This window comes from Drosophila rhopaloa, unplaced genomic scaffold (assembly GCF_018152115.1).
Source record: "Drosophila rhopaloa isolate 14029-0021.01 unplaced genomic scaffold, ASM1815211v1 contig_163, whole genome shotgun sequence".
Taxonomy (NCBI): Eukaryota; Metazoa; Arthropoda; class Insecta; order Diptera; family Drosophilidae; genus Drosophila; species Drosophila rhopaloa.
In genome coordinates this window covers 212,130-232,495 of record NW_025335043.1, presented here as the reverse complement: position 1 = coordinate 232,495, position 20,366 = coordinate 212,130, and the positions used below count along the sequence as shown (strand labels likewise).

Genomic DNA, 20,366 nt, shown 5'->3' with positions numbered 1-20,366 from the left:
CAAGCACTTTCTAAGGCCTTTTTGTGTTGGAATCAGGGGTGTTAGTTAGTGGGCTCCTGTATATTAACATAAATTACGATTCAATCGAGCAGCTGCCCATAAAAACAAGTAACAATTTCATTAGACCAGCTGCGATGATGTTTCTTAGCTGTAGTTACAACAAGATACTAAGATACTTTCAATGCTTAAACGAGGGTGAAAAAAGGCGACTAATTAGCGTCAAGTGTCATGAGTCGCCGGTGGGGTGAGCTCATTTGTTTGCTTTACTTTGCTTTGCATTTTATGTAATGCAATATTTAATCAACTGCCATTGCATTCTAAATTTAAATTTCTCGCTTCACTTTGCGGCGCGTGCACGAAAATTCCATTGAACTTGAATGCTGGGCAGGTTGGTTTTGGTTTCCACCTGTGCAGGAAGTCGCGTTCGTCTTTTGATTATGTCGGAAACGCTCGATTATGAGTTAATGTGCGACGTTGGCATTTTATCTTGTAAACGGCAATGTAAATTTCAGCGTCTACGTGAGCGCCGGCCCAACAACTACATAATCCTCTTCTAATGACCCATTAATCATCAAAGTGTGGCCAAACAATGTTGTGATCGGCAATTATCTAATATCAAAGATGACAGGGCGCGATCTGTATTACATTAGCAACTAACTATTAACTGTTGAGCATAGGCAAATACACAGCCTTTGTATAATCGCTCATTCAAAGGCCAAGTTCAAACCGCACCCTCTATAAAGCATTGTCTTAATGGCAAACCACAAACATATTGACAACTAAGGCCGGCAGCTCCGAAAAAAAAGAAAAAAGACTGAGGCACAGGTTCAATGAACGGGGGCCAAGGGAACGCTATTTTTAAGTTCGATTTAATTTGATTTGTTCGCATTAATTGCGCGGATATCTTTCTCCCAGTTGATTCACAAACGGAAGTCCAAGTAAAGCACTGACTAACCGACTAAGGAGATTCTTGCAAATTGGACGACAATGTAAGGTATGGTGTTCGGAGCAAGGCTTGTAATTTAAATTTAGAAAGTAAAAGGTGCATTATGTGTGATAAACAAATGCTGAATACTGTATACTGGCTGACTAAGCGACTCGCCAAACTGATTGCATGTTATTTGCACATTTTCCTTGATTAACACCGCCGCTAACTACACACGAAATCAATAAAAGTCAATTTTAACGTGCCCATTACAAATGTAATGTAATAATTACTTAGCCAAGAACCATTTGTGACGGGGCTTATATAATGCCCTAAAGAAGCGATCGTGAAATATGATTTAATTGGTATTTGATTGGCAATATTTTCTATAGCAAGTTCTCGGCAAAAGAAAACTAATCGAAAATAATAATATAATATTAACGATAAAAAGACATTGAAAAGGGAGATTTCATGAATTAAAATTTTTCTAAGCTAAAATTAAATCTATAAATTGCCTTTAGTTAGCTAATAAATCAATAAAATTGCATTTGTAATTCTCAGTATTTATATTTACAACCCTATTAGAAATTAAAACTAATTTTGGATTTTAAAATTTATTTAATTGCGCACCAGCTTTAATTTTAGTGAAATTAAATAAGAAGTGTCTTGTCTAAAATTTATTTAGTATAGATGTTCTAAAATGTATGTAGGACTAAATTCCAATCATAACATCTTCAAATATAAGTTAACCCCGTTATTTGAAATTATCATCATGAATATCTCAACCACCTTCGACCAGCTGTGATACCCAATTAAATAGCACGTTCTCTTCGAATCGTAATGAAACAAAATTGCGGCGAGAACTGAAAAAACATATACCTTATATACCTATAGAATGGAATAAAGTGCCTTAACGCCATAGCAACAATTACGAGTGCGACTGCATAAATTGAATGACCTTTTTGGTCACTAACGTAACGACGACGCACAATATTGTTTTTAATTTTTTTTTTCACTCTTTCAACATGATTATTATGTATTATTTGTTTAGTTTTAGCTCCAGCACCGAGCTCGTAAATTATGCAATACTGCAACATATAAATCTCGAGCCGGAGGCTATTTTAGAATGCTGCTATTTGCCGGCAGGTGAAAATCGCAGCGTGACTAAACACAATGACGGCCCATGTACGTATTGCCACGCCTATTTTCGGCCAATTAGAATATCTGAATATCTGAAATTCTCAAGTTAATCGACAAAGGCAAAACCAAATGCTTGCGTGTCAATAACATCGAAAGAATTTCGAGCTCAAAAATTATAACAATCGTTACGCAACTGCCGGCATTTAATTAACAAATTGAAATTTAAATATTCTCGAATTTATTATGCACACTTGCATTTCATTATAATTTTAAATGTTTGCGCGCCGGTTTGACTTGAATTTTTTTTGGCGTTGTGTTTGCTTTAATTTCCATACATTTTCAAACTGTTTCGACCGCTGGTGAATAAACCAATTAACATGTACACAATAATTGTAATAAATAAAAATCAAATCAACAGGTTCTAACCGGATGAAAATTTCGCTTACCACCGACAAACAAAGTGGGTTTAGATCATTAATCACAAGAACTTGGCCGCCCCGCTAAAACCATTTAAATATAGAAGTATGAGTCAAAGACGGTCTTTGATATAGATTACGACGTATTAATGGGTGTTGAAAACCAATGTAATGGCTCCGCTAATTGCCGGATAAACCCAGCCAAAGAAGAGGGCATTGGATCAGAACAGGGGCTACAGGTTGCGTTAGTCACGCACCGTGTTTTGGGTTAAGATTTTTATATTTAATTAGCAGCATGTTCGGGGTAATTGGGTGTTTTTCCTTAACCTGCTTTGCACCACGTCATCGCCGGAGTTTTGACCTCTCACCCCAGGGAATTTGCCCTCTCGAAAAGTCAAGATTCCTGGGATAACTCGCCACTCGCCACATGTCACTCCACTCTCCAAGACAATGTTGTAATCGCCCTGGCGCTGATAATTAAATCTGATCAATTGCTTTCAGCGATTCGAGTCCATTTGATTCGAATGCCTTCAGTCCAGAGGCCGGTAAATGGCACAATGCATTAGCAACACGCTTCCCGACTTCGTGCCGTTCTAGAAGACCTGCACAGATGATCGATGGAGCTAGAAGCTAAATGGCATATGGCTATAGCCGCTCGATCGGCAATCAAGCGCACAGCTGTCTGCAATTGCAGTCTGGGAATTGGAAACTGGGAACACCAGCTGGTGAAGGGCAGTAGTCGCTATCCGGACTGCAATTGTATGCAAATGAACGCGTGCCGTGTCGAGAGCCTCAAATTGCATAATAATTGTTGGGTGAAATTATCGCCTTGATTTGAAACATGGGTTCTTTGGATTTTTTCGTACAATATGCAATAGAATTCTTTATTGTAATTTACTTTTTTTTGCTGCTTTTGCCTATACATACAGATTTATGTATAATGTGCACTCGCTGCACTTACTGCATATAATATATATGTTTGTGTATATATATAATTTATGTATACATATTCATTATTAATATAATATTTAGCTTGTGGTTCTTTAAATATGTTTGTTGCTGCTTTTTTATGCTCTAGGTACCGTCTCTTCGCAATTTCGTATCGCTCCTCATTTGTGGTTTATCAACTATGTTATCGTAATGAAATTTAAAATTTACGTTTGCAAAACGAAAGCTTTAACAACTTAACTGAATACGGGTTCTCTTGTTTATTGTTTTCACTATATAATATATATATATATTTATTAATATTATGGGCGCTCGGTTAATGCGTTTCTTTCTCGTTTCATCTGCTCTGTTCGCTTTTAATAGCGACTAAGACACTTTTTCATTCATAATTCATTAATTTCAATTGTTTTGCTTTTCCTCAAATCTATATCGATCGATTTCTTAAGTGTTTTAAAGCTACAATTTGAGATGTGTAAAAAACGAGAAAAGTTTTTACATGTCTGTTTTTTCCTTCTTGTATGTACAGCAAATATGTTTTTATGGGCATTGGAAGGGGATGAGGGACTGAGGCGGAATGTTGCACATGTGAGCTCTGTGGTTTATTTTACTTGATGGGGAACCTAATGATTAGACCGTAAATTTAACTTAGCATATTTAACAAAAATTTATACATCTGCTTGGCGTTCTACAAACTAAAAGTGTTTCCCTCACTTCAATTTTATTTTTAGCTTTAGTTGTGTGTTGCGAATCTCTTTGTTTAGTTGGATTAATAAATATTTCAACAAATCGCCCGCAGCACGAATCGATAATAGTTATAATAGTCATAGTACATAATCAATAGTAATAAAATTAATAATCGTAGTTAATTTACACGAGTTCTAAAGTTACGAGTTAAATTCTGGAAAAAACTAAATTCTAATTATAGTCAGGGGGAGCTTTAGAGTAATTCTTTGAATTTTTTGCATTATTTCTATTTTGCTTTTCTGCTTAGTTTCTTTTGTTAAGCATTTTAAACAAATTAAGTTCAATTAAATTAGATTAGAGGCCTAATTGGCTAAACCTATTAAAATTAATTGTCATAAACACAAGACTTAGAATCTAAAGACTACTAAAAGATACAAACTAAACCCAACAAACTTGTTAATTAGGCGTGGCCAAAGTCCAGGGCGCAACTGCAGTCAAAAGGAAACATTGCACAAAAAAATGGTCGTAGAATACAACAAAATTAAAATCGAGGGGCGGGCAGTGGAATTCGAGTCTAGCAAATGAATATCAAATATCAGTACAAAACAATCTCGCCTCCATAGGTTTACCACATGTATGAACAATGGAAATTATGTTTCCTAGCAGGAATTTAACTTTATAAAATGAAACTGCTATGTTGCCGATATTGTCTATATTAAATAATTTGATAGGGATAGGGATAACTCTGACAGCTTAGGACATCAAAACTATAAAAATCTTTGAACATTATTAAGAATTTGAAAAACAAAGAGCGGGGGTCAAAAAATAAGCTACTTTAATTCCGGCAAACGAAACGAAAACTCAGGTGGTTGTTAACCTCTTTGGAACCAATTTGCCTGTGGGTTTGAAACCTTTCTAAGCCTGTAAACTCCTTCGATCTTATCGCTGAGTGGCTGCCGCCGAAGCTGATGCTGCCGCTGATCCCGATGCTGTTCCAGTTGCCGCCCCCGTCAAGTCGTCCCCTTGGAGATCCACGTTGGCGGCACTGGCGTACTGCTAAAACCATGACTGCCGATTAATGTCATACGGCTTGGGCATGCCCAGTGTGGCGCGTTGGTAGGCGGAAGGCGGCGGCGGCGGTTGCCCATATCCGGCTGCTGCCGCCGCCGCGGCCGGCCCGCCCAGCAGACTCTGGTTGAAGATCATCCGCGTATGGAAGTCATCGCGTCGTAGGTACTGCTGATACAGCTGCGAGTTGGGATCCGCAAACGGATAGGCTGCTGCAGCAGCTGCTGCCCGCGTTGATGGATGTGCCGCCGCCAGGAAGGGATACGATCCCGCTGCCGTATTCAGTGGGTTCTGGCTCTTATCGGCGGAATTCGCACCCGGATTTGCTGTTGCACCGCTGTGTGCCGGTGCCGGTGGCATATAATAGGGATTGGGTGCATCTCTGAACTGGTCCAGATAACTACTGGCCGCCGCTGCTTGATCCCCGTATAAGCCCAGAGCTCCTGGAGTAGGCGCAAAATTGAAGGCACTTCCCGGCACCATTCCACCTGTCGATGTTTTGAGCGAAATTGCTGCCGCATCAGGCGCCGTTTGATTGCTGGTAGTTCCACTAGTGGTCGGCGTTGCTGCTGGCGAGGATACTCCTCCGGATTTTAAGCCCGCATACAATTGAAAGCCTTGGTGCAGCGCCTGCGCATGTGCCTGCAGCTGATTATTGGTCGTCGCGACTGCGGAAACGGAGGACACCGACTGGGGCATGTTGTATTGGGGCATGGCTTGGTGTTGCTGCTGTTGTGGCAATTTTTGGGTCTGATTTTGCTGCTGCAACTGTAGGAGTTCCTGAGTAGGTTCTTGCTGGTGGTTCATTCCTGCAAGAAAAATAAAGTGGAGTAATTAAAAGAAATGGATAAAGTAGGTTTATAAAATAACGAAAGTAAAATTAATTATCTTATAATTAAATATTTTACAATCGTTTTTAATAGTTATTTGATCTTTGACCTAATAATAATTTAAACGTTTTCTCGAAATATTGACATTGAAAAATGTGAGTTTTATATGCCAATTTGTATTCCAAAAAACTAAAAAGCGAAAAATCACCAATCAATCAAATAATTTTAATAAATAGTAGTCTAAGTTTGGAGAAATCGTTACCGGCGTGCGAAAGGAATGCACAAAAACAAACAGAGAAGTTCTCATCCGAAAGATGATTTTACTTTATACATTAAAATCAAATATATTCAAAAATTAAGAGCTCTTACCAATCTTGCAAAGTAAAACATTAATATTACATAATCGAATTCTTGTAAATAAAACTCACCAATCATGTGCTGGGATTGTTGTGATTGTTGTTGCTGCGCTTGCTGCTGCTGTTGTTGCTGCTGCTGCTTTGCTGCTTCGGCTGCAATTGTGGCCGCCTTCTTTTTCCTTCCTCTTTTCGCTGGAGCCTTGACCTCGGCTGGGGCAACTGAAGGAGGCGGCTGCTGTTGTTGTTGTTGCTGCGTTTGCTGGTGTGCAGGATTGTTGTTCCCGGGAACATAGTTACCGGGCAATTGCTGAGCCGGATTGCCATAGGCCGTGGCCGCTGAACTTGAGGCACTGTACATATGGGCCGCCGGCGGCATGGTCTTGTCGAAGTAGTTTCCGGCATAGCCCAACATCGATTGCATCAAGGGGTTGCTGTAGGTTTGGGGCGGAGGCGGCGTCGGCTTGTTGTAGGCGGCCAGATGATGCGTCTGGCTGAGATGATGCTGGTGGGCGGTTGAAGGCAAGTGCATCATGTTGCTGCTGGCATCGCTCACCGCTGCAGCAACTGCAGACTGTGGTACAGTAGGTTTGTCAGACACTGTAGGTTGCTGTTGCTGCGCGGTATAATTGTGGTTGAGTTGCGCCTGCTGTTGCTGGTAGTTAATTTGTTGCGGTTGTTGCTGCTGCTGTTGTGGCAACTTTTGAGCCTGGTTTTGCTGCTGCTGTTGCTGCTGCTGCAACTGTAGTATCTCCAGACTAGACTTTTGTTGGTGACTCATTCCTGCAAGAAAAGAAAATCGAATGAATAGAAGAAATGAAAAAAGTAGATTTATAAAGTTCATCGGAAATTCATCGGGAAATAAATAAAAAAATATATTAACACGAATTCGAAGTAGCCTGTCTTCTCTGGTAATTAACCAATGCCAATTTGATTTTTAAAGAATTGGAACTGATGCCGCATATTTTTGACCTTCGTTAGAGTTCGATTTCCCCCAACAAGAAATGTGTCCATTAATTTGTAATTGTAACAAAATTCTTTGGGTAATAATAGTTTAAAGGTAGATCTTTGTAGGACGAAAGTATTTTTTTTTAAGTATAGAAGAAAGTATTATCGAAAATCAAGCCATTTACAAAATAGTTTTATTAGATCACTTTGCGTGATAGGATTATTTAAATAGTTTAATAAGTAATTAATTTCTTATAAACACTGTATATATTCTAATTCTGGTAAATAATGTAAAACTACAAAGTAAAAATACATTATTTATAGTAAAATGCTTGTAAATAATAACACTAACACAGTAAAACCTGAATAAATATGGTATTTTTGCAAATAATCCTCAATAATGCAGTAAAACATTTATAGTATATAATACAATTATTTTAACTAATACTCACCAATCATATGCTGCGTTTGCTGTTGTCTCTCTTGTTGCTGCTGTTGCTGGGGCGTTTGCAATTGTTGCTGCGCTTGTTGGTTTGTCTGCTGCTTGTTGGTAGCGACTTGTGGCGATTGCTGCTGCTGGAGCTGACAACTATTGTCTTTCGCGAAGTCTTTGGGAAAACCCATAGCTGCCGCTCTGTTATACATCTCAAACGCTTTGTCGGGTGCAATGTTCCCAATTGGTTTGCCGAAAGCCATGGAACCCAAGAAACTATTGAACATTTGCTGTTGTTTGTTGAGCAGGGATTGAGTTTGATTCTGGCTTTGTGGCTGCTGCTGTTGTTGTTGTTGCAACTGAGGCTGCGGTAGCTGCGTGGCAGATTCGTCTATTTTTGGCATTTTATTTGCCGCGTTTCCACTGTAATCCGTGCCAATTTCCTCTCCAGGTCGTTTGAGAGGATTTATTAATGTATCTGTTTTGGGAGGCTGCTGCATTTGATGCTGCATAAATGTGGCCATATCACTGCCATAAGTTGGAGGCACAATCTTTTGCTGTTGCTGTTGCTGTTGTTGCATCGTATCCACCGCATCTGCTGCTGCTGCAGCATTAGCTGCGGCATTTGTTGACTGATATTGCGCATAGGTTGGATATTTCGGTTTATGTTGCTGTTGATGGCCCAGCACCTGTTGTTGCTGCTGTGGGGTCTGCAATTGTTGCTGCTGTGGTGTTTGCAACTGTTGCTGCTGTGGTGTCTGCAATTGTTGCTGCTGTGGGGTTTGCAACTGTTGCTGCTGTTGAGGCGTTGCTTGTAATTGCTGTTGGGTTGTTGCCTGCAGCTGCTGTGGCGTCGCTTGCATTTGCGGTTGCTGTTGCAACTGCCCAGGTTGTTGCTGTTGTTGCTGCTGTTGTGTTGCCTGATTTACAGTATTGGTAATGGTGGGCGGCAACAGACTGCGATTTAGGCTCCAATCATTATTCGGCTTGGTTATGGAGGAATTTGCAGCTGTAGAACTTGGCAGAGGATTAATCAAAGTGGCTGGATTATACAAGGATCGCTGTTGCTGCTGAAGTTGCTGGTAGCTGTCGTGAGTGGGCGCATAACCGTTGTTGCTCAGAGCTGGAATAAAGAGGAAAGTGGGTGAATATTAATCAGATTCAGTAAGTCATACTGTATTTTACATTTGTTATTAACATTTAAAAATAAATTAAAATAACTGAATTAAAAAAAAATTATTTATAGTGAGAGAGCATTATTAAATGAATTTATTAAACAAATTTTGATCGAATTCTGTAGCAGAAGAGTAGTTACGCTTTTCTACTTTTGTATTTGTTAATTTTAATCCTAAGAAGTAGATTAATGTAATGTAAATGTAAATTACACAATCGAGTTGTGTGTTTCAAACATTTTTGTATCATATGTTCTACTTTAAAGCAGACTATTTTTGACACACATGCAATCAATATTGACACTGTTAATTCAAAATTCTCATGTTTTTAACATAATAAAAGCATATGTAAATACTAACCCGCTGAAGGCACAACACCTGTTGCTGGTTGTACAGGCGGCACAACGGGTGGTTGCACCTGTTGCTGGGGCTGCTGATAAGGTGACAGTACGGGCTGCTGATACGGCGAGTGCTGCTGCTCCGCCGGCGAGTGCGCCAGCGGAGTAGGTGGTTGGGTAGCTGCCGACGATGCCGGGGATTCCACACTGTGCATTGGGCTGAGAGCCTGCTGATGGGCCGCCGGACTGTGGGAAGGTTGCGAGGATTGCTGCTGCTGCTGAGCCGCTGGTGGATGATATGGTGAGTGCTGCTGCTGGTGGTACGGCGACTGGCCATGATATGGCGAGGGGTGCGTCGATTGCGATTGCTGTGGCGTGGTGTACGGAGAACTTTGGGGCTGCTGGTATGGCGAGTGTGGGTTAGGGGTGCTCGGACTCATCGAAGAGTTGTAGTCAGATTCCTGGGAGCGCGGCTGCTTGTATTGGTCATAAATAGGAAGCGGGGATGTGGAAGAGTAGGCCGGAGTCTTGGACGCCTCAGAGCCCGAGGGATTGTAGCTATTTCCACCTCCATAGGGAGAAGTTCCACTCATATCCGGAGTGGATACATTGGGTGACGACGCAGAGGAGTAGATATGCTGGGAGTACTGGGGATATGGAGAGTTCATCTCCCTGGGACTGCAACTCTTGTCCGGACTGCTTTTCGTCGTAGTGTCCTGGTAGAATCCCACTTTGATAGCTCCATTTAGGGGATAAGGAGACGCTGGTTTGCCCATATCATCATTAGGCTTGGGGGAAACCATAATGGGAGATGCTCCAATAGGTGAGGCGCCAATTGGCGAGGTATAAGAACCAGCCGCATAGGATCCATAACGCTCATCGATGGCTATTCTCGGAGAATCCGGGTCCTGGCTAAAGGAACTCCTTTCCGAATTCGTGCTCCCCGTGCTTGGTTTTCTTTGACGCATCACCGTTGGCAAAGAGAAGTTGTCCCCAGCAGGCGAATGAGCTGGTGGAGCCACCTTGGCATCACCTTGAAGATCTTGTGTAGACGTCTGCTGTTTCTCTTCCTCCTCGGACTTTTTGCTAACCTTTGGACCACCAAAAGCTTTTAGCCAGGCGCTCAGATTAGGCTTTTCCTTTTGACTCGCTTCCGTTTTCGTTCCCTCTGAGGATTTGACTATTTTACTGAGTTCTAAAAGAGCTTCAAACGGTTTTGGTGCTTCTTTGTTCGGTGTTGTGGGTGTAGAAGGCTTCTCCGATTTGCTTTCCTCATTGGGGCTGTCATCTTCATCTGTGGCTTTTTTCCCTGACATTTCCTCAAGGGTTTTGCTCAGTGAAAAGTCCTGGGTTTTGAGAACCGTACCCAAACTCAGCTTTGGTGCACCCTCGCAGGTTTCAGTGATGAGAGCATTCTTCAGCTCTTTAACCTTGGTGGCAACCGGGTTCCCACTTGCGTGGGAGTCTCCGCTTTCCTCCGTTGACTTCCCAGCAGCTACATTCTGCAGAAGATTACCCTTGGCCTTGCCTGGCTGAAGACGTTCAATTGTCCTCATAACATTAGCCTTGGCTTTCACCTGCTGAGCTTGGGCTGCTTGAGCCGCCTGTTTTTCTTTCAGGGATTTGCGCTTGGCCTCCTTAGCCAGTTGCTGTTTGATATGAGGCGGTGGTGGTGGATTCAGAAGCAGCTGAGTTGTACTCGGCTCCTTTGGCTTGGGAATGGGAAGCAGTGGTGGAGGAGCAGGTGTTGGCGTTGGAGTAACTGCTACAGGTAAGGGCGTGGGCATCGAATTATTAGAACAATTTGAACTGGATGCTGCAGTGGCGGATGTGCTGCCAATGGAATTCCCTGAGTGCATCGAATGAGGTGGGGTTCCACAGCTGCTGCTCACACTGCTGGGCGTTGGGGCCACCGATTCCGATTCTGATTTACTGGCTGCCTCTTTCGGTTCGCTGACCAGTTCATTGAGAGCCTCCGCCAATTTAGTTGGTACCAATTCTGCTTTTGGAGCAGCCAACGCGACTGGTCGTCGAAAGTCTGCTCCATCTAGTTTACTTCCCATTCCTGAGTCAAAATCATCCAAGAGATTATAACGAGATGGTGAATTGCTAGCCGAGCTGAACTCCGTAAAGCGAGGCGTAAGCTCCAGCCAGCGATTTATGTCTTTGAGGGTCTGTTCGGTTTCCACATCCAAAGCTTCCAGATTTGTGTTGTTGTTGGTTTGCGGTTGGCCTGCCTTTTGGACTCCTTTTTTGTTGGAAGTTTTCTTACCAGAGCCCTTTTCACTTGGTTTATCAGCTGGTTTGGGAGGCGGGGGCATTTGTTTGTCGGGTCTTTTCTTAGCCGCCGTTTTTCCAGCGGCTTCTTTTACTTTACTGGGTGCAGGTGCAGGGGCTGCAGCTGGAGCAGGAGGTTCCTTTATCGTTTCTAGAGGGACTTCCGGAGCAGGTGATTTCTCTTTTAGAGGTTTTTCCACTACTTTAGGTTGTTCCTCTTTTTTCGTTGACTTTTCAGAGTGTTTCTCGGAATCGGCTTTGGAAACTTTATCAGTTTTCTCTAGTTTATCCAAGTCCTTTGATCGCTTTTGATCTTTACTCTTACGACCGCGCTTGTGCTCCACAGGATCGGGAGATTTTTCCCGTTTTACTGCTGCTCTTTTGCTATCCCTACTGCTTTTGGTGCTTGCTGGTTTGGAATCCTCGGAAGGAGCTATCGAGTTGGAGGCGCTGGACCCGCTCAAGGCTGCACGACTACGTCGGAACTTGATAACATCGTACTTGTCCATAAAGGGCAGCAGCATTTCCAGCTCAGCCTGCTCGGCTGCAGCTGCCGAAGCGGCTGCCGAAAGTGGGGATTCTTCCTTATTCTTCTTGTGCTTAGCGCTGCGGGATTTGTCCTTATCCTTATCCCTGTCTTTGTCCTTATCCCTATCTTTCTCCTTATCCCTGCTCTTTTTTTCCTTCTCCTTTTTTGAGTTGTCCCCCTTTTTGCCCTTTTTTGCCACCGGCGGACGCTCAGGGGAGCTAGCCCGACTGCTACTTAAGGATTTAAAGTCCCCATCGGACTCTCGGAAGGATTTTTCCTCGTCATCATCCACTTCGTCCTGGTGCCGAGCACTCAGTTTTGTGGTCTCCGCCGTGGGAACCTTCTTCACAGTGGTCAGCAGCTCGGAGAGATCATCGTTAAGGGCACTTTTTGAGTATTTTTTGTGGAGATCAACCTTGAAGGGTGACATGCTTCGGGACCGCGAGCCGTCCTCATCTTCGTCTTCATCCGCGGGCTGATCATCGTCGTCATCTTCCAGCTCGGCGGCGGATTCAGCTAAAGCAGCAGCTGCCGTTGGTGGCAGCTGTTTCTTCACATCCACATCGGAAAGCTCGCTGTCTAGTGAGTCGTCTTTAACCTTGCGTCCACCTTTTCCCTTGCCTTTTACTTGGCGTTTGACTGGGGTGGGCATCTTTACCTTGGATTCAGCAGGTACTATTTTCTTCTTCTGGGCCGCTATCGTTCGTGCTGTGGGCTTGATCAGGGACTTGGCCTTGGCCAACGATATGTGGTCATCATCGCTATAGTCCTCGCTCTCGCGGCTGTCGCTTGGATCTGATTCGGGCTCGGATTCGGGCGCCGACTTCTTGGCCCCTTTTTTGGTCTTTTGCTGCAGTTTGCTGGGCTTAGACGCAGACTTTTCGCCCTTAGTCTTGCGTCCTCGCTTAGATGAAGTTATTTCCTTATCCTTATCCTTTTCCTTCTCCTTTTCCTTTTCTTTCTCCTTTTCCTTTTCTTTCTCCTTTTCTTTATCCTTTTCCTTTTCTTTTTCCTTGGTTAACTTGCCCGTTTTGCTTTTCTTGCTTATTGGCGGAGGAGGAAGTGCCGGTGGCGTTGGTTCCCTCTCGGGCTCCAAGTCTTCATCATCCGTTTCCGGATCTGCCTTGCTCTTGGTTTTCTTTTTGCGTCGTTTGTCTTTTTCCTTCCGCTTGCGTTTTTGGGCTTTTTGTGTGGCCTCCGCTTCAATCTCGCTGAGATCGTCCTCGGCACTACTTTCCAGACGACCTGGCGCATCTTTCTCCGTCTCCTCCTTGGCCTTTTTGCTGAAGTACTTTTCGCGGAATACATTCATCTTTGAGTCGGCTGCAGGATAGCTCAGATTGGGATCATCGTCCTCGTCGTCCGAGAGATTCTCAAAGTACTTTTTGGTTGCCTTTTCAAAAGCATCCTGAAGATTGTTCACCATCTCTGTGTATTCTGTAGCATTAGAAAGGCAATATAAGGATTTTAAGAAATTATTTTTTTAGAAAGCTATTTTTACCATTATTGTGCCCATTGTACAATCTGCAGTTGTTGACAATCAAGCGAAAGTCATTGCGGAATTCGCTGAATTTGTGATATTCCCCACTGTCTAGCTTGTCTTCCATCTTCAGCAGGTCCATGGGTCTGTATAACAAAGTAAAAGAGATTAATGGTTAAGTATATTTTATAATTCATCAATTTCTATATTAAAACTTATTTACAACAATTTTCTGAGCAATAATGTTTTATTGTATTATTTTGGACAAAAATAAATTTAATAATATCTGGTTGATTTTTTATTCTTAATAAAAATCTTTTATGATATCTAAAAAAAGTTTGCAGAAAACCTTATATGTAAAAGTGCTACCCACCTCCTGATGATCGAGTAATAGCGTGGAGCTATATCCTCTTCCACGGGATCCACAAATGGCCAGGCATCGCGATGGTTTTTCACATAGACGAGCACCTTGTGCATTCCGATTTGCAGGACCTCCTCCGTTTCGGTGAAGCTAAGAAGATTCGCATGATTGGAGGAGTTGTACGTTGAATTGTTGTTTGTGTTTACTGGGAGGTGTTGTGATGTGCTTGTTGCATTTGTTGTGTGATTATTGTTGTTGTGGGTTAGGGAGTGGTGCGTTTTGGATTTATGTTTGTTACTGTAGTTATTAGTGGTATGGTGGTGGTGGTGGTGGTGGCTGTGGTGTGAGTGGGAGGTATGGTGGTTGTGATTATTTTGATTATGATTATGATTCGAATTATGATATCCCTGCGACGTTGTCGTTGTTGCTGTTGTTATAGCCGATGCCGTCGTTGAATGGCTGTTGTTGTTGTTGTGACTGTGGTGCGACGCGTGCTTATGGTTGTTGTTGTTAAGGCTGCTGTTGTTGTTGGTGGTGCTACGGTTGCTACTATTTACATGGCTACATTTTATCGGGTGTTGGGTTTTTGATAAACAACAGTCGGAATGTTTTTTTTTTTCGTTTGTTTTTGCGGGTGGGTACAAAAGTTTACAATAACAATGATAAATATGTTAATCAATTGATCATATTATATACAATTTGATGGGTGAATGGATGAAAGAAGCCGACAGCATGCAAGGCTTATAGATATAAATGGAACTTAAAAAGTTGAAACAAATAATGGAAATTTACAACTTAAGGAAGAGGACGTGTAATAGAAAAGTAACCGAAACGTCCGCAATTGGCCCAAACTCAAAATCAACAACAATACTAGAGTTGAGCATCATGAATGCTTTTGCATAACAGATACAATTATACCTTGATTAATTCTGCTTCGAATTGTTTTAAATTTATTTAATGTATGCCTTGTTTTATTAGCCAATTTTGTATAATTAATTATTAATTTTTATAATTAATATATTGAAATACTATTCATAGTTTTTATGATGGTGCTTTGATTTTTTGTTTATTATTTAAATTTATCAACTTTATCATTTAAAAAACTTTTTACTTAAATAGATAACTGATTTAACACTAATATTGACCGAAAATGTAGGGTTGAAAATCCGAGATTAAGTATGATATCAAGTTTATTATTAATCAAGATGTACGTATATCTATGACATGATGCCCACACCTCCAACAGCAAGCAGAATAAAGAATGATAAAGGATATGCCGAGAGAAAACGGATAGTACGATTGTGTTGTGTCTGGGGGTTGAATCTCTCCACCCTCACTTACTCATCGCCACTCTTGTCCGAGTAGGCACCGCTGTTTCGCTCCGCCTTGCTAGAGGATGAGGACGCCGATGAGCCCGCCGTCGACTTCTTGGACTTGCCCGCTTCCGCCTTGCTCAAATTGCGATCCGCCTTGTCCGCCACTTTACTGCTGCTGCTACTCCCAGTGCTGTTCAGCACGGCCTTTTGTTTCTTGGAACGCACTGTGCTGACGGTGGTACCACTATGGCTGCTGCTACTGCTGCTCTGAGGCTCCTGCGATTGCTGCTGCTGTGATTGTTGCTGCTGCTGCTGAGCGCTTCCTCCCGGTATAAATATGTTTCCAGTAAGCGAACTCAGCGAATTGTTTGTCTGCCTGCCTGGCAATTTAACATTGGCCGCTGGCGCCATTGAAGGAGCTATCGCTGGGCGCTCTAGTTGCGCTGCTGCCGGCCGATCCACCTGCTCGTCCTGCTCCGTTTCACTCTCATGTGCCACCGGCGATGGCAGACTGAGATCAGCAATACTCGTGGCAACCGCGATGGCCGCCGAATTAGTGTCTAATAGCTGCAGCTGCCTACAAAAGTTCTCCTTGTCCTCGGGACTTAGAGAAGTCGTGGGTTCCTGTGCCTCTGGCTGATTCTGTTGATGTTGCTGGTGGCCACTGCGTCGCCGTTTTGGTTGGGCACTATTATTGCTGCTGGTGCTATTGGTGTTACTGTTGCTATTGCTGTTGCTGTTGTGGTTATTGTTATCGTCCTCGCCTTCGTCCGCCTCTGAAGCATACTTGTGTCGACGCCGATGATGATGATGGTGTTCGCGATCTCGCTCACGATCTCTATCCCGATGGTGTCTCTTCTTCTGCTTCTTGCCCGATTTTTTCTTCTTGTGGTGATGATGATGATGGTGGTGGTGGCCGCTCTTGCTCTTTAATTCCACCGGCGTTTGCGATTTTGGTGTTTCTGGAGAGCGAAAATCGTCGCCAGTTGCTGAGGCAGCTAATAATTCCTCCGCTTCCTGCTGCTGCTCCTCCTCTCGCGGCTGATGTTCTTGTTGCTCTGGCTGATTTGGCTGCTGCTCCGCGTCAAGGGCCTCGTCGTCGTCGTCTTCGTCGTTTTCTGGGGAGAGGCAGAAGGTTTCCCTGTGGCACAGAAATTCGCTCGAATTAGTTGTGGTTGTTCGTCTAAGGGAGCTTGCATAGGTTGAAATACCACTAGCCGTCGATGTTGATTGCGATCTAAAACATACAGTATTAAACAAAGCTATTTAAATGGTACACCAAATATCAAGAAATAATTTTTATTCTTTAAAACTCAATTCTGATTTAATGTTTCTTGATTGATATGAAAGATTTCCTAGTGAAGATATGGGGATAATACCTTGAAATTAGAAACATGATTTAATATCAAGTTTATTCATTTCAGTTTAGAGCCAATATGAAAAAAGAAAAATTAAAATTAAATGTTCAATTATTGGAGATTTGGCTAATTTGAATAATATTTTTACGAATCAGCTTTTTTACGATATCATAATCTGATGATAAATGGAAATTTGATATCATTATGTCAATGTCTGTGGCTCGTGAATGAAATGAAAATGAGAATTTAATTTTTAAACAAACTTAAATCATAAGATAAGACATATATCGAATAGAAATATATCAAAAAGCATGCTTACAGATTTTTTTTGAAAACGAAATCCAACCAATTCTCCCATATACAAAACTAAATGATGGGCAAAACTCAAATTAAGTGCTGATCCTCGTTCCGTTCATTCTGGTCCCGGGTTTCACGTAGATGCTGATGATGGTGATTTGATTTAGTTTCTATTACTGCAGCAACACAAATTTTAAGCGAAAAGTGTTTGTTTCAAGAAATCATAAAATTACGGCAACTCAAAAGATCAATTAAAAATTTAAATCAAAGATGCTTTTTGTATGCAAGTGTGTTGGATGTATCTGTTTCGGTTTCGGTTCCTGATGTATGGGTGGGATGTGGCCGTCAAATCCGCGAGCCTTCTTAGGAACATTGGCGTGCTAACCGTCTGCGTGTGCGCTGCTGGGATTGCTGCTGCTGCTGTTGTTGTTGCTGCTGCTGTTGCTGTTGTTGCTGCTGCTGTTGTTGCTGCTGGGGCGGTGCTAGCCAGTGCGCGTTTTGCCGCTCCTGGTAGAGACTCTCCCGTTCGCGTCGCAGGCGTTCCTCCTCTTGGCGCGCCTTCAACTCAGCTATATTGCGAATGCGACTGGAGTTACGCACTTGCAGAAGTCTGGATTAGAAAGATGCAATGCGTTTAAGGAAATGTTTTTAACATTTAAAGTCGCACTTACTTTCTGCGCCTCAAACGCTCACGCTCACGAAAAAGCTGCGGAAGCTTGGGCAGAAAGTTGTCATCGAGTATGTGGAAAAGTTCGCGCTCCTTAGCGTTCGTTGAGGTCTTGAACTTGGCGGCCAAGTTCTGCCAGTCCTCCTCTGTAAAGCAGATGACCTGCCAGACTGTGCCGTTGCTGCCGATGCCTTTGCTGCTCGATGCTCCGCCAGAAGAGGCTGATCCGTCGCCTCCGGATCCCGAACCTGACGAACCCGAGCTGGAGGCTGCCGCTGCCTTGTCCTCGCGATAGAGCCGCGTGCCGTAGAAATACCAGTAGCCGGAGTTTTTGGCGTCGTAGCCCAGGGGCTCCACGCGCAGACTGTCCGCCTCTAGATTGCTGAGAATGACCTGCACATCGGCCGAATCTAGGCGAAAGTGACACAGGTCGTGCAGGATGTGCAGGCGCTTGCGCACGGGCAGCGACTGGAAGTCAATGTCCGTGTCGAAGTGGTTCTCGGTCTGGTGCAGGCGACACTGTTGGCGCAGGAAGCGACGCAAGAACATCTGATAGTTGCTGTGTGTGATTTCCTTGGCTACCGACTGTAGCGCATCGCAGCCCTTAAGCAGGCGCACAATTAACTCTGGCACTAAGGCGACCTGATCCTCATCGCTGGTACCATCGGAAAGCAGCGCCGATTCGAGGTCCTGCGGAGTGAATGGAAATTATTTATTGGCTTGTCTTTAGACTGTTTTAAGCAAACTCTTACCTCGATGTCGATGTCGGGCAGATCAAAGGCGGAACTAAACAATGAACAGAAATGCGAAATACACGGTATCTCCCACCATGATTGAATGTCTGTGGAAGAGGAATCATTGTTTCTATATTTATTTGACCTTAAACTCATATTTAAATAGTGTTTTCAGAATTTTGATACGTTTTAGCCAAGTTAAATACTATGATTTATTGACAAAATAATATTTTAAATTTAAGATTTTCTTAAACGTCAAAAGTATATATTTATTTTGCATTTGAATCGCGTTTAAGTCTGACCACTTTAGAATAAATAGTTTTTACTCACCTAATAGACCAATAAAAGTAGAAACCATTTATGTATGCTTGCTTATTGGAAACGTTGCGGGATTTTTGAGATGTGACTAAAACTATTCCTGGGCCTCTTTGGTACCTCTCGGCGAAGTCAGGCTGTATATATTAAATATAAGGAGTGTTGTCAGGCGTTAACGAATTAGGCTCAAGTTACGCGGCCGAAAGTCGCCGAAAAGTCGGAAAGGCGGCAAAAAGTGCGAGAGAAAATGTGCGCAACATGTGTGTGTGCGAGTGTCGTCGGGATATTGGGCGCCGATACATACACAAACATCTGGCTTTATCACTTATCAAACATTGCGATGCACGCAAGAGGGTGGGAAAGGGGATGGTGTGGGCTAAGTGGGTGGACGGTGGGCGGTAGGTCAAAAGAAAGTACACGAGCACCCCTTTCGCGCGCTTATTTTCACGAAGAGAAAATCAAAACAGACAGCCGACAAACGGCAAATGTATGCACCAAAACGGGATAGCACTAGAACACCAAGCCAATAGCCGAGCCGCTCACATTTTCACGTTTGCCTGCCATCTCTTTCTCGCACGTCACTACTATTTTGACTACACTGCACTCGATTATTTTGCAATTATAATATGCAATTTACACGGTTCTTGGGCAGTTGGTTTCATTTTGGCCAGTACTCGCACGCGATTGTTCCGGATTATATCTGGATTTAGTTGAGGAATATAAGCATAAATCCAACGATTTTACTCCCAATTTGGGAGCATGCGCGCGGCGGCTGACGACCGACGGCTTTTCTCCGCCTCTGTTTTTTGCCTGCTGGCCAGTGTGTATTTATTTTTATTAATACATGTATATATATTTTTCAGTTACGTGCGAAAATGTCATTTAACTTTAGAGACGCCCATTTCCCAGCTTTTCTTCATTACTTTCTGCTTTCCCCCCTCAATTTCTTTTTTCACACACACGCACACACACGAATGCGAAGGCACGCACACAGCCCCACGGACAAGAGGGGCTCCATCTGCCTTAAAATAATATTAATTATTTCACAACAACAACGGAACGCACTTAACAAACTGCTGCCGGGTATTAGTTAAATACTTTGCTAACCCTTTTCAATCCCGTTGATCTGCCTAGCTGCGCAGATAAATTACGATACGCGTTTTTTTGCGCTCCTGGTTAATTTTATTTTCCTTCAGCGAGCAGCAAACGCGGCTGTAAAATTTTCGATAACTAGTGATGGCCGGGAATTCGTCAACACGCCAAAATCGATAGTTTGCAAGAGATGGTTCATGGCAGAAGACAGAAGGGGCAAACGATAGTTGAGAAAGCATGCAAATTGTATTACAATTAGAAAACTAATCCTTTAGTGAAATCGATCAATAAAAAGCATAATTAAAATAACAACTAAAACTATTTATCTTAAGTTACCTTTTCAATAAATTTATTTCTATTATTTGCGGTTCCTTACAACTTTGGTTATCGTGAGAGCACATAATTAAATAGAATATTTACGAATGAGTAGTTTATGAACGATACAATACGTAAAATGTTTGTTATTGCATGTGATAAATATGTTAATAACAAAGAGAAGTCAAAATTTATTATTATTTTAATTAGTTCAGTTCAAGTTAAATAAATATTCTTAAACAAAAAATAAATTAGGTATGTTGTTGTGCAGATATAAATAATAATAATGTATCCATAATCAATGAACAATCATAAATTTTTTCCCTCGTCTTTCGAAATCGATATAACGATAGACTTCTGCCGCCTGCTT

General features: G+C 42.5%; 1 protein-coding gene across 7 annotated transcripts; it reads right to left on the bottom strand.

The window, feature by feature from the left end:
* Positions 1 to 4,806: 4,806 nt before the first annotated feature.
* LOC108044408 lies at positions 4,807 to 19,814 on the bottom strand. Of its 7 annotated transcripts, none has more exons than XM_017123411.1 (12): positions 19,655 to 19,814; positions 18,605 to 18,726; positions 18,293 to 18,381; positions 17,545 to 18,230; positions 17,259 to 17,483; positions 15,244 to 16,455; positions 13,915 to 14,463; positions 13,563 to 13,687; positions 9,278 to 13,498; positions 7,765 to 8,868; positions 6,440 to 7,147; positions 4,807 to 5,990 (listed from the first exon to the last, which is right to left on the bottom strand). In XM_017123411.1, the coding sequence occupies exons 2-12, from the start codon at positions 18,630 to 18,632 to the stop codon at positions 5,170 to 5,172; spliced, it is 9,768 nt and encodes a 3,255-aa protein (XP_016978900.1). In that variant the 5' UTR covers positions 18,633 to 18,726; positions 19,655 to 19,814; the 3' UTR covers positions 4,807 to 5,169. The 7 variants fall into 7 exon arrangements, 4 of the variants coding, with proteins under 4 accessions (XP_016978900.1, XP_016978899.1, XP_016978902.1 ...); XM_017123410.1 differs by having other exon boundaries at positions 19,697 to 19,814; XM_017123413.1 differs by having other exon boundaries at positions 13,915 to 14,052; positions 19,697 to 19,814.
* Positions 19,815 to 20,366: the final 552 nt, after the last annotated feature.

Coding starts and splice junctions, on each gene's coding strand:
- LOC108044408 (XM_017123411.1), bottom strand. CDS start 18,632: ATGGTTTCTACTTTTATTGGTCTATTAG. Junction 18,231..18,292: donor TGCCCGACATCGACATCGAG/GTAAGAGTTTGC, acceptor TTCACTCCGCAG/GACCTCGAATCGGCGCTGCT. Junction 7,148..7,764: donor GCAAACGCAGCATATGATTG/GTGAGTATTAGT, acceptor CTTTTCTTGCAG/GAATGAGTCACCAACAAAAG.